This window comes from Simochromis diagramma, unplaced genomic scaffold (genome assembly GCF_900408965.1).
Source record: "Simochromis diagramma unplaced genomic scaffold, fSimDia1.1 OVJJ01000421.1, whole genome shotgun sequence".
NCBI lineage: Eukaryota > Metazoa > Chordata > Actinopteri > Cichliformes > Cichlidae > Simochromis > Simochromis diagramma.
The window spans coordinates 3,251,460-3,267,611 of record NW_024387250.1 but is presented as its reverse complement, the minus strand read 5'-3'; the positions used below and the strand labels follow the sequence as shown (position 1 = coordinate 3,267,611).

Here is a 16,152-nt window from a genome sequence, read left to right as displayed (position 1 = left end):
CTGCTCCTCTTGGCTGCTTTTTGTTTGCTGTTGCCTCTTCCTGTTTGTTGTTGCTTAGTAGTCCGAAGCATGTTGGCTGTGAAATACTCCTATGAGCGGTGGAGTAAACAGACGGCTCATCCGCACCTTGTAGCAGCGCAGTGACAGTGGATGTTTGGTAAGTGAGACGATCATTGGATAATAAAGTGGACTTCCTGTGACGTGTTTGCTCTAAGTTGAACATGTAGTTTTTTGTTCATGTGAAGAAAGTTGCTGAGCTAGTAGTGAAATGTTGCAATCTGACGTTACATTGTAGCCTCTGCGGTGAAAAGACACTATGAGCTCTTTGTTGAGCTGCCTCTGTCTCTCTCACACACTGAAGGGCTTTCTCTCGCTCTCTCTTACACACACACACACACACACACACACACACACACACACACACACACACACACACACACACACACACACACACACTGAGCTGTGTCCTACTGCCTGACTGTGACTCACTGTAAGCCAGCCAGACAAGCTGACATGGCACTTTTATATCCCAAGTAGCTGCGGGATGTTGCCAGTAAACTCTCGAGGCTAGTTAAAAATAACTTATTTCTCTTTGAGGGAGCAGATCTGCACACGCCTCGGTGAGTGAGCTGCTTGTAGGTTTCAGGGATTTTCATCAGCGGTGACTTTCAGTGCCAAACTGAACCAGTGTCAGAGGAGTGATGTCATACTAGGTGTGGCTGTCAGGCTGAAGGCGAAATTCAGAAACCACCAACAAAAGCTTTGAGGCTAGAATCTAGTATTTAGGCTGTTTTTATTTTTAAATCAATTAATCTTGTCATAAATGTTTAGCTGTTAAAATGTCCGAATATATTACGAAAAAATGTACAGCACGTTCCAGAAACTCTACCAGATTTTCTGCTTCTTAGAGGGATTGTTTGATGAATTTTGTCAGTTAATTTTTTGCTGCTTGATCAGCTAATCATTCAATCAGTCAGCTCCATAATGAGCCTGTTTAACATCATGGTAAAAAAGAATTATTCCTGGATTTTCTCGGTTTGGTTCAGTACAAAATAAAAATTTCAAGGCTGTATATAGTGTCGATTCAGCAGGCAGGCCATCAGTACAGTACTACAGCCGTGTTGGTTGAACTTGTAGACCTTTGGAGTACGAGTGGAGCTGTACAGTGGTGAGCTTGTCAGAAGTTCAAAGGGCAGAAATGAGCGAACTGCAAAGCAAAGATTGATTATAGTCTCCTATGTTTTTTTTTTTTTTTTTTTTTAGTGACTCACTGTTTTGGGGTTTTGAATTCCTGCTTTAGGTGGGACACTCTGTCCTGGCTAAAGCAGGACAAAGTGCTAACGTACAGTCACTGACCTGAACACAGATGATGCAAAACCAGCTAAGCAGGCTGCAGCGTGCACTGCAGAGTTTCACTAAATAAGAGCACAAGCAGGCAGCCAACCCCTCGGCTAATTAACCCTGCACTTACTGATTAAAAATGATGACTTTTTAATTGTTAAAGTGACCAAAAATGTGAAAACTGTAAAATACGGCAATAACAATTTGCCTTGACCTTGAAAGGACTCATTTTGTCCATCTAACAATCTCTAAATTATCAAAGTGGCTTCAGTTCTGGGACAGCTGGATTACAAATCCCAGTTTTGGAGAAGTCATGATGGATATGTTTATCTGTGACAAAAATAACAGACCTCTAACCCATATATTTACTAAAGAAACAATAAATTTGTTGAAATTTGCTCTCATTTAGTTTTACTTTGGTTCCTATACTGTTTTGTTCCAAACAAGACATTTGAGATGCTGCTGTGCCCGATGCTGTTTTTTTTTTTTTTTTTTTTTTTTTTTTTTTTTTTTAATCAAATTTCATGCCAAAAAAGAAAAAAAAACATGAATGGTTTGGAGAATAAAGAAGCTACTTTCAGCTGCTCTGTGATTCATAACGCGTCACCACAGCGGGCTTTTCCGCATATTTAATTTGGCAGATTTACACCCCAGATGATCTTCTGGATGAACCAAAGAGATTCATGACTCTTCCCGGGGATCAAACCAGCGATCTCTCGCTTGTTATTCGAATGTGTAAACCACTACACTGTGGAGAATAATCAGCAAACTTATGAATAATTTATATAACTGCAGCGCTGTATGATATGAACAGCGGGGAAAGTGCTCGTGTTAATTTTCATGCAAATTGAGTAGAAGTGTCAGTGGGTGAGCTTCAGGCAGTTTTGCATTAAAAGAATGGCACTGAACAGTTATGAAATCAAGTGATCAAAATGCAGAGGAGGACGTGGCACTTAATTATCAAGCTTTAGAGAATTGTTAACAGCACCCTTTGATCAGTCAGAACATCAGTGTGTGTGTGTGTGTGTGCATACTTCTTTTCTCTGCCGCTGTAATTTCAGTTATTTTTTATCTGTCATACCCCACGTTACTTAACAGTGTTTGTTTCTGCAGCAGCATGGCACTGTCGGAAGATGATGTGAGTGCCTGGAGCTGTAAGCAGGTGGCCCAGTGGCTGAAGGAAGAAGGTTTTGGGCAGTACGTGGAGCTACTGTGCACACAGCACCGCCTGGACGGCCTCAGTCTGCTGGCTCTGACTGAGGCCGACCTGAGGGGTCCTCCTCTGGGCCTCACGGTGCTGGGAGACATCAAAAGGCTAACCATAGCCCTCCGCCAGCTCCAGAGAAAAAACCAGGCCCAGCTAGAGGAGCTGGGCCTCGCACCTTCGGACAGTCTTCCCGCCGGGCTCTCCACAGGCACTGCTGGGGTCAAGTGGAGCTGCGACGGAGCTGACGGGTGTAATGGAGGTGATCGCTTGTGTAACGGGACTGAGCTGCGGTCAAGGAACACCAATAGATCTGGATACAGCTCAGGAGAGGTGCTGTGTCACACACACTCCAACGGGAGGTGTAGGCAGCACTTAGCTGGTAGATTGGACCCAGAGGTTTGGAAAACAGTCATCAGTTCCATATATGTTTTTCTTGTTTTTGGATTCACATCTTTTGTCATGGTCATCGTACATGAGCGCGTCCCTGACATGAGGACATACCCACCGCTGCCTGATATATTCCTGGACAGGTACAAGCTTGCATATTTTATATGTTTTGCATATTTTGCACTGATAAGTATCTATATGGTGGTTCCAGGGATTGTTGAGCAACGTAAGCTCCATAGTTCACGTACACATTGAGCTGCACTCATATCTTATCTGCTTTCTGATATGCATGTTTTTGTACTCTTAACAGTGTACCCAGAATTCCTTGGGCTTTTGCCATGGCTGAAGCTTGTGGTCTCATCTTATGTTACATGTTTCTGTTGATCCTGCTGCTTCACAAACACAGGTAGCCCATAGGTCCCGTTTCTGCAGTTTGCACATTCCTAGCTGCTGCCATCACATTACACTGAGTTGGGCGTGCATCTGTGTTTCAGGTCCATCCTCTTCAGACGGCTGTGTTCTTTAATGGGAACGGTGTTTTTGCTTCGTTGCTGCACCATGTTTGCCACCTCGCTTTCTGTGCCAGGGCAGCACCTGAAGTGTGCCAGCAAGGTGGGAAGTGCAAATGAGATTCTGTTTGTCATTTTTCCTCCTGGAGTTTTTTTTATTTTTATTCTCATTGCTGTTGGCAGTGTTACAGTTCAGTTGATCACTCAGCTATACTGCGGTGATAACTAATAAACAGCTGCCACTGTGATTCACAGCATGACTAATTACTGGAGGGTTTTTTTTTTGTCCCTCAGACATATGGTGACACCTGGGGAAAGATACAGAGGGCTCTAACAATCTGGAGTGGATTTGGGATGACTCTGACAGGCGTGCAAACCTGTGGAGACTACATGTTCAGTGGGCACACTGTTGTCATCACGATGCTCAACTTCTTTGTGACTGAATGTGAGGATTAATTATTTTGTTCAGCTTTCAATGAGTTTAGTGAGAGTGTACTTTCTTGTTAGGTCTTGTATTTTTACTAGTAGGAAAGAAATGATGTGATTATAATTAAGGAAAGTACACCTTCTTTTAACTCTAAGGTTTTATGTATTGGGACTTAATTTTTTTTTTTATAAATCACCTGTTCCTCAGCAGGTCTTAAATTCCCTTAAATACACCTCATGTCATTATTTATTTAACAAAAGATAAGCCAAAATGCAGAAGTAATGCATAAAACAACTAAGCACAGGCTTACTGCTGTCATAGGAATCAAGACCACAAGTAGAAACAAGTGAAAGTAATATCTGATCATCAGCAAGTGTGAGCACCTCTATCACAGTAGAGGTTTGCAGCGGCTGTTTGTTGATTTGGAGCATTTAGACAAGTGTTAACACAATGCCAAACATGAAATGTATCAGAAACAGTTGTTTCTGCCCATCAGTCTGGGAGCAGTTGAAGTCCATTTCCAAACTATTTGAAGTCCATCAATCAGAAAAAGACTGAACAAGTATGGCTTGTTTGGAAGAGTTGCCAGGAGACTCTTCTCCCTAAAAAGAACATGGCATTAATGTTAAGCTTTGAAAACTTCCTTTCAACAAACCATAAAACCTCTGGAAAAATGTCTTTTGGATAGAGAAGACCAAAGTGGATATGTCTGGACAAAATGCACAGTGGCACATTTGGCAACAACAAAGTATATCAGCACAAATATCTCATACCAGCTGTCCAGCTCAAAATAAACTAGTGCCAAGGATGTCTGCAAGCTTTGGATATACATAAAATACACTGAGCATGTCTTATAATTATGTTTCCTAATTGCAGATACTCCACGAACATGGAATCTGATTCACACCATATCTTGGGTGTTAAACCTGTTTGGGATTTTCTTTATCCTGGCTGCTCACGAGCACTACTCCATCGACGTGTTCATCGCCTTCTACATCACCACCCGCCTCTTCCTCTACTATCACACCTTAGCTAACACTCGTGCCTACCAGCATAGCCGAAGGGCACGCATTTGGTTCCCCATGTTCTCCTTTTTTGAGTGTAACGTGAATGGACCCGTCCCCAACCAGTATCACTGGCCCTTCAGTAAACCGGCCTTCATGAAAACTCTGATTGGATAAAGTTGAAGTTACAGCAGTGGAAACATGCATGGGACTCTAATGTGAATGCCTTAGTGAAAAAACTTGATAATTTATTATATAAAAAAACTTAAAAACATGTTCTCTTTGATTAATTTCTCTGATAAAAGTGACAGTTGTGGAACGATACTTTCTTACATGTTAGATTAGCTGTCAATATAGAAGTTAGCTAACTTCTATGTTGACATTTAGCTAAGCTTAGCACATGGACTGGAAACCGGGGTATAGTTGACCAGGGTCTGTTTAAAGGTACACTACCAGCATATTTGAAATGATAAACTCTTTTATAAACATCAAGTTTTAGTAATACTGATGTTTTGATATTTGTTGTTTGGATTTTTATTTTTTTTATTTTTTAACTTTGGATAAACGTCGTTGGTTGTTTCTGGTCTTTACGCTAAGCTAAGCTATGCTGTCTGGCTGCTAACTATAGAGGTTTCTCACAGGACAACAGATTTCTCACCATGTTGGACATGATACAACCACCAGTTGCTAAGAAAAATACATTCACCCTGTGATTGCCGTGGTTGCAAGAAGATCATTGTAAACGTCTGTAGTTAGCATGGAAGATACCAACTTAAGTGGAAATACTCTCTTACTAACCACTGAGTGGTAGTGAAACTTGGAAAAAGTGTAGCGCAAACCAGAGATGGTGATTGTCTCCAAAATAAAAGCTGTTTCTCACAGTTTACAATGTTATTTTTAAAACTCAACTTCTGCTTCCGCTTTAAAGTCAAATGGTCTCTGTTTGTTGGACTTCTCACCGTTTCACTACTTTTTGGAGAGCAGTTGGTGAGTGATTGCAGACAAGTTGCTGTCTTCCATGCTAACTATGGGGAATCAAAATAATCTCAAAGAGGTTTTCGCCAACCAGTAGGGGATTACTCGTTTTTCCCTAGTAACTGGTGGGGGTCGGGTCACTGAATGTTCTCTACACCTGTGAGAGTGGGGCCTTATTTACTTGGCCTATATTGTCACATGTCCAAAATTGCAAAAGTTAACATCACGTGGTTAGCGGTCACATGACTCCAAAAAGTCAGTTTCATATGTACATTATATCAGACGCTGAATAAGTGTTTGTCTCAAAATGTTGAGCAGTACCTTTAAATGTAATTGCACACTGCCATAGGAAAAGAATGAGATTTATTTGTTGGCTGAGCGATGCAGGTACACTTATTTTCTTTGAAGATTTGCCTTTAAATGATCACTTTTGTCATTCTTAGCTTCTGCTTTGGGTTTGTTTACTGTTCGGTGGTGGTTTGGGTTTTTGGTGGTACTTGATAATTACAGCAGAAATCTAATGAGATAGCTGTGGGTTGATACTGTAGTTGTGCCTCTTCGGGAGTTGAGGTGGTGATGCCTCAGAGCTCAGGCTTTGCTGCAAATATATCTGACACCTGTTGGATAGCTGCTACCAAAGGAGCACTTATTTCTTTAGATGTGCAAAAAAAAAAAATCCTCTGCACTAACATAAAAAATGTCTTTTATTTCACTTGCACTAAGATGAACTCACCACTGACATAGAGCTCCCTATATTCAGAGTTAAACTCAATAAAGTATGTGAATATTCATTGCAAAAAATGTATATTTTGCACATTAAACCTTATATGTGTAATTGTTTCTTTATCCCAGTTTGATACTCTGTCATGGTTTTCTACGATTTTTTTTTTAATTTTTTTTTTTTTTTTTTTTTCTGATTGTTAAGTGGTGACTGTAGAAACATGGAGATATCATCTGTTGCCTATAAAGCTTTAAAAGCAGTTTTGTTTTTTTTTTTGTTTTGTTTTTAAGCAAAGGTTCAAAAGTGCAGTGTTTACTCTGGCAGGTCTGATCCAAACTTTATCTCTTTAACTGTTTACAACGCGTATCGTTTATCGATGCAAGTAATCAATCTCTGCCTTTTGGCTCAGGAATAAAAGTTGCTAGACAAGGAAAATAGCTTGTTTTTCTGACTAATTATTTCACGGCTGCTTTTTCACTGTGCTTGAGTTTGATTCGTGAGAAGAAACAAACCATTTCTATCGCTGGTGAAAATGTTTTTGATATGCAGTTTCAACATAATCTGCTGGTCTTCTCCACCTTAAAACAAATATTTGATAAAAAAAACGTTCATCACTGTTTAAATATTATCATAATGATATACATGGGAGTCACACCTTAATAAAAATCCGTGACTACCGAATTTTCACACACAGTTTTTCTGTTGGCTGGGATACATCATAACTGAGGATGGTACGTATTTTACACTTTCTTTTATATATTCTCTAATCACAGCTATTTTTTTAAAATAACTTTCAGTATAAATGTAAATATGAATAGTTATGTGAGATTTCAATCACGTAATTGTTGTCAGAGTATATATATTTCACAAACTCAGTTCCTAAAATGTAAAAGAAAACAGATTTTTAAATCTCATAAACCCATGTTTTATTCACCATAGAACATATAAATCATACCAGTGTTTAAAAAGAGAAAATTTAACATTTAAAAAAAAATGAATTTAATGGTACCAAAACTTCCCTGTTTATCACTGTGTTGCATCCACTCTTTTTTTTTTTTTTTTTTTTTTTTTAAACAATAGTCCACAAAAATCTGGGAAATGAGACCAGATGACTTTTATTTGAGGAATGCTATCCCATTCTTCGTTAATATAGGATTCCATCTCTTTAACAGTCCTGGGTCTTCTTTCTCATATTGTATTGCATATTTCTTGATCGACCAAAAGTTTGGTTCACTCTTCACTTTCCATTTTAAATAAGCTTTGGCTCAGAGAAGATGGTGGCTTTTCATCATCATGTTCATATATGGCTTCTTCTTTGTATGATAGAGCTTTAAGTGGCCTTTGTGGATGACACAGTTAACTTTGTACAGTGATTTCTGGAAGTGTTTTTTTTGAGCCCATGCAGGGATTTCTGTGACAGATTCATCCTTGTTCTTAATCTCATCCTGCCTGATGGACCAAAGATCAAAGTCCAGAATTCGTTTTCAGCCGTATCTCTTGCGTACAGAGATTTCTGCAGATGCTCTGAATCTTTGGTTGATGTTTTGTACTGTAGATGATGAAATATTCAAAGTCTTTGCAGTTTATGTTGGGTCACATTATTCTGAAATTCTTCCACAATTTGTAGAGGCAGATTTTTGCAGATTGGTAAACCTCTGCTCAGTCCTGTTACTAACCTGTTGCCAATGAACCTAATTACAAATCTTTGACTTTCTTTTTAGTAATTGTACCTACTTTTTTTTTAGATGTGGTACTGTCAATTCAGATTCAAAATAAGCTCATAATTTTCATGAATTAGTAAAATATCTCAGTTTAAACACTGAGTTTATGACACCTGCAAATCATTCTGCTTTTTCAGAATTGTATTTTATATTTACACACGCCTCGGGTTATGTAAGATATAAGGTACAACTGTGTATACACTGTGTCAACTGAACAGAATAGTTGTTAGTCGAAGCAGTAGTTGGCCATTTCCTGTCATGTTAAAGGTCTTAAAAGGATAGAAATTACTTTAGTATGAAATGTGTTTCTCTTTCAGTCCTCTCTACATGTGTTTGTCTGTCTGCTGGGGCTCGTTGTGCTCTGTCACTCTCAATGCTTCTTCGAGGAGTTAGAGATCAAAGATCCAAATAACCCTCCAAAAGGTGAGTCACATGAGACCTTTCTTGTACAGATACAATACTGCAGCAGTGCAGCAGGACACTGGGTGTGGCGGAAAGGTTTCTCTGTCATGATTTACAGATATTAGACATTTATTCCACATCTAATCCCTTAACCACACCTATGCATACACTGATAGATGCTTAAACACAAGTAAGGAGTGCCTCTGAGTAAGTAAGTCAACAACTCCTTTGAGCTGAGCTGTGTTTTCATTTCTTTACATGTAGGGTGTGTGGATAAGGATGGAGAGCTGCATGATTTTGACTCTGCATGGGTGAGAGACTGCATGGACTGCTCTTGTACAAGCGAGGGTTTGAGCTGCTGTAGCAAGTAAGACTTCCACATTATTGTTTTTTTTAAATCATTAAGGCATTTTTTCTTTAAACAAATAAACCTCTTTTCTCTCAGCTTTGTTACTCGTAGGACGGTGATAAGTTCTCTTTTTAGGCTTTAACAGTGATAACTTCCAATTTAAGAGTTACTAAATGAACAAAACCGCTGAGATTGTTTTTGATTATTATTGTTTCTTTTTTTATTTTTGTATCATAGGATCCCCGAGTCAAACACTGTAGATGTTCCTGAGGAGTGTGAGCTGGTTGTGAATGAGAAGGCCTGCTCTGTTAAGGTGGTGATGAAGTCTGACAATGAAAAAGAGTGCAGCCCTATCTGAATACACTCTAAAGGCGACTAAAATCCAGACTGGGTCTAGATTATGACATTAAATTACCAATGAACAAAGATGACCACTTTATCAAACTTGCTCTTCATCAATAAATTCGGTTCAACTCTGCTTCCTGAGTCTTCAGTGTCTTCTTGTCAGCACTTGCAGCTGGTTTCATTTTCAGGATGCAATTGAATAAATTCACCACTGTGTGACAGCAGAGCACGGTCCTCAGAGGGTCTTTGGCACCTGAAGGGGCTCTAAGCACAATTATAGCTGTGCTCCTCTCGCTGCTGCCTCTGACACAATCGCTTTGGTTGTTATAGTGCACAGCTTCTTCTCCAACTCTAATCCTTGAGGATTCACACCTGTTCAGAGCATCATTTTCTCTCATCCTGGCTTCACTGAAACTCATTTTTCAGCTAAACCATCACGTGAGTCCTTTATCTTTCTTTTTTTTTAAACACGCAATATTGATGTATTGAATGGATTCATCATCTTTGTCGAGGGAAATCAGTATTGATTAGGATTCAATCAGCTATGAAATGAATGCTGTATTGTTTCTAGACTGTCAGCTTGCAGTGTCCAGAGACTGTAAGCAGGTGTAATGTAGGTCTCTCCTTCTACAAATATCTTTTCAATTATACAGTCTAACAAAAGCATCTGACAGCACGCATGTCTGGTGGTATTTATCCAAAAGAAAACGCAAACAGGGGAACAACATTGCATTCATATTTTGTGTTGAAATGTAAAGAGAACCACATTGTGAAAGTATTTGTAGTAGATTTGAGAGGTGTCACCCACAATCCCTGACACCTCCAGCAGATAACAAGGCTTAGCTCAGGTTGAGCACACTGCACAGTGCCTGCTGTCGTTACCCTGATTATCACCGGCACAAGGCAATATGAAAGAAAATAGTCTCTGAGCAGCTGTATCGATTGCACACACATATTGGACTATTCTTTTGGATTTAGGAAATTTTTAGAATCTAGTAAGTGGCTGTACTGGTAAGAAGTGAAGCAGAAACACAACCTGTGATTGCAGAGGGGTAATTGAAAGACTGGGCTTTTTTTGTTTTTCAGTCAAGCATATATCTTTATTTTCATTTTCAAATGCATTTTACCTGCAGTACAGATTCATTACACGCAAAAAAAAAACAACAACCCCAAATCGTTCATCTCTTTGGAATAGCACATGTCAGACCTTTATAATCAAGTGCAGTGTTCAGCTATAATAAACTATTTTTCATTTCTCAGAAATATTACCTTTATATGACACTACCCTCAGCACTCTTTAGCAGGTAGATTAAGTGCAAGATTGCTGCTTAAAAGGTATATGTGGAATCCACCTTTCACTGCACAGTACAATGTCTTTTTAAAAATAAAAAGGTGAAGCTTCTCCAAGGAAAATTACAGCCTTGCCTTCATTTCTGTTTCATTTTCTCTGAGATGGAGGGCACTTTTTGAGGCAAAGGTAAGAATAATATGACGGGTCAAGTGGAGACAGGTCACAGTGTTCCTTACCATGCAGAGACTTAGCGCTGCAGTGTGTCCAACACACTAACACAACTACTTGATGTATGTGTTCCCCACAGCATCGCACAATTGCAGCATTAGCGGTTTAAAAATGGCTGTTGGTTTTCAATATTTCCTTTTCTTACTACTACTGTACATGGTTTCTCCTCACTGTTGCAGTTATTTGTTGCATGTAGTTACCGGTGACATTACACTTGCCTTTCCTCACCGAACAAAGGATGATCGATGCTGTGCCACCCTGCCTGCAGCTCACTCAACACACTGACAGAGTAGGTTAGTAATGATGCAGGGTGAAGTGACTGATAGCAAAGTGTGTGCGCTGTTAATGGAAAGTGACAGTCTCGTTTTCTTGTGGTTTTCATGGCACATAACAGAGGTTCCAGGGAAGATGGCTTGTCCATTTTTAGGATCATGACAATGTCATACCCTTTCATTAAAATAAATGAATCTAAGTCTGTGTATTCATAATAATTTTGATATCATTAGCTTTTTATGTTCAGTCTTGAGACCTGACTGTTGATTTTTGGACAAGGAATTGCAGCAATTATTAGTGTGAGGCCAAGTCGCTTACAAAAGAATGTAACTATCACCTTTTGCTTCTTGTATTCAAAGTCTTTTGTTATTTAAACTGTGAAAGCACTTCATATTTTCTTCCTTTTTATATAGGTGTCATTCTCACATGAGGACTGCAGTCAACCTGATATCTAAGACAAAGATAAATCTAGATGTTTAATAATTATAATGTTCAACATCTGGATTTAAAGTGTGGAGGATCGCAAAAGCAGTCGTTGGTCCTGACAGTTTGTCTCCACCGCGTGCATTTTTTCTGCACGTTTTTCAGTCATCTGTCTCACAGGACTGACAGAACACATACTCTCTTATCTTCACCAACTCACCTACACAAGCACAGCTTCTGTTGTATTTTATCAAGTCTATTTTGCCTTTTGTAATGTGCAAACATTCACTGGCCACTTTGTTAGGTACAGTGGTTCAACTGCTTGTTAACACAAATATAATCAGCTGTCACATGGACGCTAGTTAATATAGATATGAAGTTCAAACTTAGCATTAGAATGGGATGATTTAAGGTACTTTGAATGTCGCATGATTGTTGCTGATATAAGGGTTGGTCTGATTGTGTCAGAAACTGCTTGGATTATCCCACACAACTGTCTCTACAGTTTTCAGAGAACAGCCCAAAAAAGCCTGGGCTAAAATGTCGTATTTATGCCAAAAGTCAAAGGAGTATGGCCAGATTGCCTAGATAGAAGGGCAACAGTAACTCTAATAACCGCTCTTTATGACAGAGCTATGCAGAAGAGCATCTCTAAACACATTACCTGTCAAGCCTTGAAGCGTATAGGCCAGGGATAGGGAACCCGAGAGCCAGTGTCCTGCAGGTTTTAGATGTGTCCTTAATCCAACACAGCTGATCTAAATGGCTAAATTACCTCTTCAACATGTCTTGAAGTCTCCAGAGGCCTGGTGATGAACTCAGACGTGTTGATCAAGGGTGAGATCTAAAACCTGCAGGACACCGGCTCTCAAGGCCTGGAGTTCCCTACCCCTGGTATAGGCAGTAGCAGAAGACCACACTAGATGCCACTCCTGTCAGCTAAGGAGAGGAATGCAAGGAATCTTCTTAGCTGACATTTCACACAAGCTAACCAGAAGTGGACAGGAAAAGACTGGGAAAATGTTGCTTGGTCTGATGAAAAAAATTTGATGGGTCAGAATTTTGCATAATAAACATAAATAAACACAATAAAGATCTATCCTGCCTAGTAATGGCGAAATGACTTGGGGGGATATTTTTTTTGTACACTCTGGGCCTCTTTAAACCAACTGAACATCATTTAAATAGTACAGCCTACCCGAGTATTGTTGATGATCATGTTTTTTATGACCATATTGCATCTATACTCAGATGGCTGCTTACAGCAGAAATATGCATCATTTCAGAAATAGAGCACCTTTGGGATGTGGTGGAATGGGAGATAAACGCACAGCCAAAAAATCTGCACCAACTGTGTGACTCTATCATGTTAATTTGGACCAAAACTCTGAGGAATTTTTCCAGCACTTTGTTGAATCTCTGCCATGAAGAATTAATGCACTCCAAAGGCAAACGGGGGACCAACCTTGTACTGGCAAAGCGTAACTAATAAATGAGACCAGTGAATGTAATACTACTTGTTTAGTGGGATCTGAGGACTTCCAAAATGTCAGGTAATATACGACTCAGTAGTGGGCCTGAATGAATCTTGTGTAGACACAGATTGACCATAAAGTGACTGCAATGACTCACACAGACCATCCATTACTCGCAGTCCTGATATCCTTGCTACACCAAAGAGCCCCTGCGAATTTGAAGTCAGCAAACTAGCCAATGAGTCATCATAGTGTTTAGGATTTCTGCTCTGGGGACCCATGAATGTTAGTAAAACATTTCTAACAAAGAGACAGACAAACATGTTCTCATCACTTAGATTCACCATTTAACCTAACCTGACTAACTGAATGTCTTTGGACTGTGGGAGGAAGCCGGAGTACCCGTGCAGACACAGGAGAACATAAAAAACTCCACACAGAAAGGCCTCAGCCTGAACCCGCAACCTTCTTGCCTTGAAGCAACAGTGCTAACCACTGTTCCACCCAGGGGCGTAATTTCCAGGGGGGTTAGAGGGGTTATGACCCCCCAATAATGTGGCTCAAGAGTTGGGAGTTCGCCTTGTAATTGGAAGGTTGCCGGTTCGAGCCCCGGCTTGGACAGTCTTGGTCATTGTGTCCTTGGGCAAGACATTTCACCCGTTGCCTACTGGTGGTGGTCAGAGGGCCCGGTGGCGCCAGTGTCCGGCAGCCTCGCCTCTGTCAGTGCGCCCCAGGGTGGCTGTGGCTACAATGTAGCTTGCCGTCACCAGTGTGTGAATGTGTGTGTGAATGGGTGGATGACTGGATATGTAAAGCGCTTTGGGGTCCTTAGGGACTAGTAAAGCGCTATATAAATACAGGCCATTTACCATAATCAGACGCAACCAATATAACCCCACCACCACCACCAATAAAATTATGAATCATCTTGCATAAATAGGCTGATTTTCTTTACTCATTTCAGGTATTACCAGCAATATAGTAGCATATTTAATCATCTGGGAATTTACCCAGATTTATTTATTTATTTAGACAGAGATCTTGACACCCCCCCCCCCCCCCCCCCAATGTTCAGCACAAAGCTACGCTGATGGTTCCACCCCATCAAACATTTATTGTACATATAATTGAACTTCCTTCAACTCTATCAGGCACTAATTCCTCACACATGTAGTTTCTATTTTTTAGAAACAGGATCAGCTTAGTTCTCCTTCATTTATAGCAACAGTATTACTCCTACATACACACATTAATTGACTTCTATAGTATAAGAGCAGTAGAATAAATGCATTTCATGAATCTGTGATTTCTCTCTTTGTTTCAGATGCATGTTTTCAGAGGGCTGGGATGGACAGTTTGATCCATGGTGCTGGTGACACTTCAGTCTTGGTGAGATGTCCTTGAGTGGCAACACAACCCAGTCTTCTTTGTCAGCGTCACCTTTTCCTTTGATCTTCAACAGCTCCACCCCTCCACAATCCTCAGCTTGGGAGAAAGAGCGAGCCAGCCATGGGTCTGTACAGGACTGGCCAGGGAATGAGACCCAGCTCCTCTCAGACTTCGCCATCCTGGAGCATGATGAGCAGTGCCACATGTCTCCTGTTCTGACAGCATGCCTTGTAGCCTGGTACAGTGTTACAATGGTGCTAGGGTTGGTGGGCAACATTGGCCTCATTTGCATCATTGCCCGCCGCAGAGAAAAGGTCAATGTCACCAGCATTTTCATCTGCAACCTGTCATTCTCTGACATTCTGGTATGTGTCTTCTGCCTCCCCTTCACTGTCATATACACAATCATGGACCACTGGGTGTTTGGCTCGCTGTTATGTCGCCTGGTGCCGTTCATCCAGTGTGTCTCTGTGAGTGTGTCAGTGCTGTCTCTAGTGTTTATCGCCTTAGAAAGGCACCAGCTTATCATTAACCCCTCTGGATGGAAACCAAGTGTTCCTCAGGCCTACATGGCGATTGTTCTCATTTGGATACTGGCTTGCTTCACATCTTTGCCTTTCTTGGCCTTTCAGCTGCTCACAAATGAGCCCTATACTAATGTAATCCTGCCCGTGTCATCGGTACATGACCAAGATTTTCCTCATGCTTATCTCAACACATCTCCTACTCATACATACAAAAACCTGTCTGCGCTTCAAAATTCATACCATTCCCTCTTTTCTTACGTCCCCACCTCTTCACATATGGAAGCCTGTGTGGAGCACTGGCCATCCCAGGGTCACAGGGTCGCTTACACCACGTGGCTTCTGCTGTTCCAGTACTGTGGGCCACTGTTTTTGGTCCTGCTCTGTTATGTTAGAGTTATTGTGCGGCTCCGTCACCGCAAAGAAATGTTGGACCGCGCCCGGACCCCGGAGTGCCAGCGCATGACCCACAGCCGCCGGATCAACATCATGCTGGTTGCTCTCATAACAGTCTTTGCCCTTTGCTGGCTTCCGCTCACCATCTTCAACGTGGTGTCAGACTGGAACCAGGAGGCTCTGCCTGTCTGTCACCACAACCTGCTGTTCTCCCTCTGCCACCTGCTGGCCATGTCCTCCACCTGCATTAACCCCGTCATCTACGGATTCCTGAACTCCAACTTTAGGCAAGAGGTGAGCGAGGTGCTCCTACACTGCCGCTGTTTCCCATTAGAGGAAGAGTGTGAGCAATATCCCATGTCCACTGTGCACATTGAAGTGTCCCATACCTCTGAGCCTCTAACCTGCAGGAGCAACTCTGTGTGACACTGATGCTTCAGCCTAAAGGATCCTTCTTACATAAACTGTACAGTTGTAAGACAAACTGTTGCTGTTTGTTCTTACTTTAATGTCAATAGATCCATTTAAAAAGCAGCTTAAAGCTATTTATTGTAAATTTATATGTTTAAAAAAAAAAGTTCACCACAAGTTTATGTAAAAAAAAATCTATGTTTTGTGTTAAATAAATATTAACTGAACTTAAACTAGGACGAAACTGTACTTTTGTATGATACCAGTATGTAACATAACATGGTGCAATCAGTCAGCCCAGCAAGTCATTGAAGCCTTGTTTCCACAACTTTGGCTCAACTCGACTTTGCTATA

At 40.8% G+C, this 16,152-nt stretch overlaps 3 protein-coding genes across 5 annotated transcripts; all 3 read left to right on the top strand.

The window, feature by feature from the left end:
- Nucleotides 1–38: 38 nt before the first annotated feature.
- Nucleotides 39–7,008, top strand: LOC120715084 (sphingomyelin synthase-related protein 1-like). 3 transcript variants are annotated; one of them, XM_040001891.1, is made up of 6 exons: nt 39–157; nt 2,455–3,078; nt 3,246–3,341; nt 3,430–3,547; nt 3,739–3,889; nt 4,748–7,008. In XM_040001891.1, exons 2-6 carry the CDS (start codon nt 2,459–2,461, stop codon nt 5,050–5,052), a joined length of 1,290 nt encoding a protein of 429 aa, XP_039857825.1. In that variant the 5' UTR covers nt 39–157; nt 2,455–2,458; the 3' UTR covers nt 5,053–7,008. The 3 variants fall into 3 exon arrangements, with proteins under 3 accessions (XP_039857825.1, XP_039857826.1, XP_039857827.1); XM_040001892.1 differs by having other exon boundaries at nt 49–157; nt 2,458–3,078; XM_040001893.1 differs by lacking the exon at nt 39–157 and adding an exon at nt 402–620.
- A 203-nt stretch (nt 7,009–7,211) lies between these two features.
- Nucleotides 7,212–9,521, top strand: LOC120715125 (beta-microseminoprotein). The gene is made up of 4 exons (XM_040001954.1): nt 7,212–7,302; nt 8,610–8,715; nt 8,959–9,061; nt 9,281–9,521. Exons 1-4 carry the CDS (start codon nt 7,300–7,302, stop codon nt 9,399–9,401), a joined length of 333 nt encoding a protein of 110 aa, XP_039857888.1. The 5' UTR covers nt 7,212–7,299; the 3' UTR covers nt 9,402–9,521.
- Nucleotides 9,522–9,632: 111 nt separating this feature from the next.
- npy4r (neuropeptide Y receptor Y4) lies at nt 9,633–15,967 on the top strand. The gene is made up of 2 exons (XM_040001890.1): nt 9,633–9,826; nt 14,403–15,967. The coding sequence occupies exon 2, from the start codon at nt 14,473–14,475 to the stop codon at nt 15,811–15,813; it is 1,341 nt and encodes a 446-aa protein (XP_039857824.1). The 5' UTR covers nt 9,633–9,826; nt 14,403–14,472; the 3' UTR covers nt 15,814–15,967.
- Nucleotides 15,968–16,152: the final 185 nt, after the last annotated feature.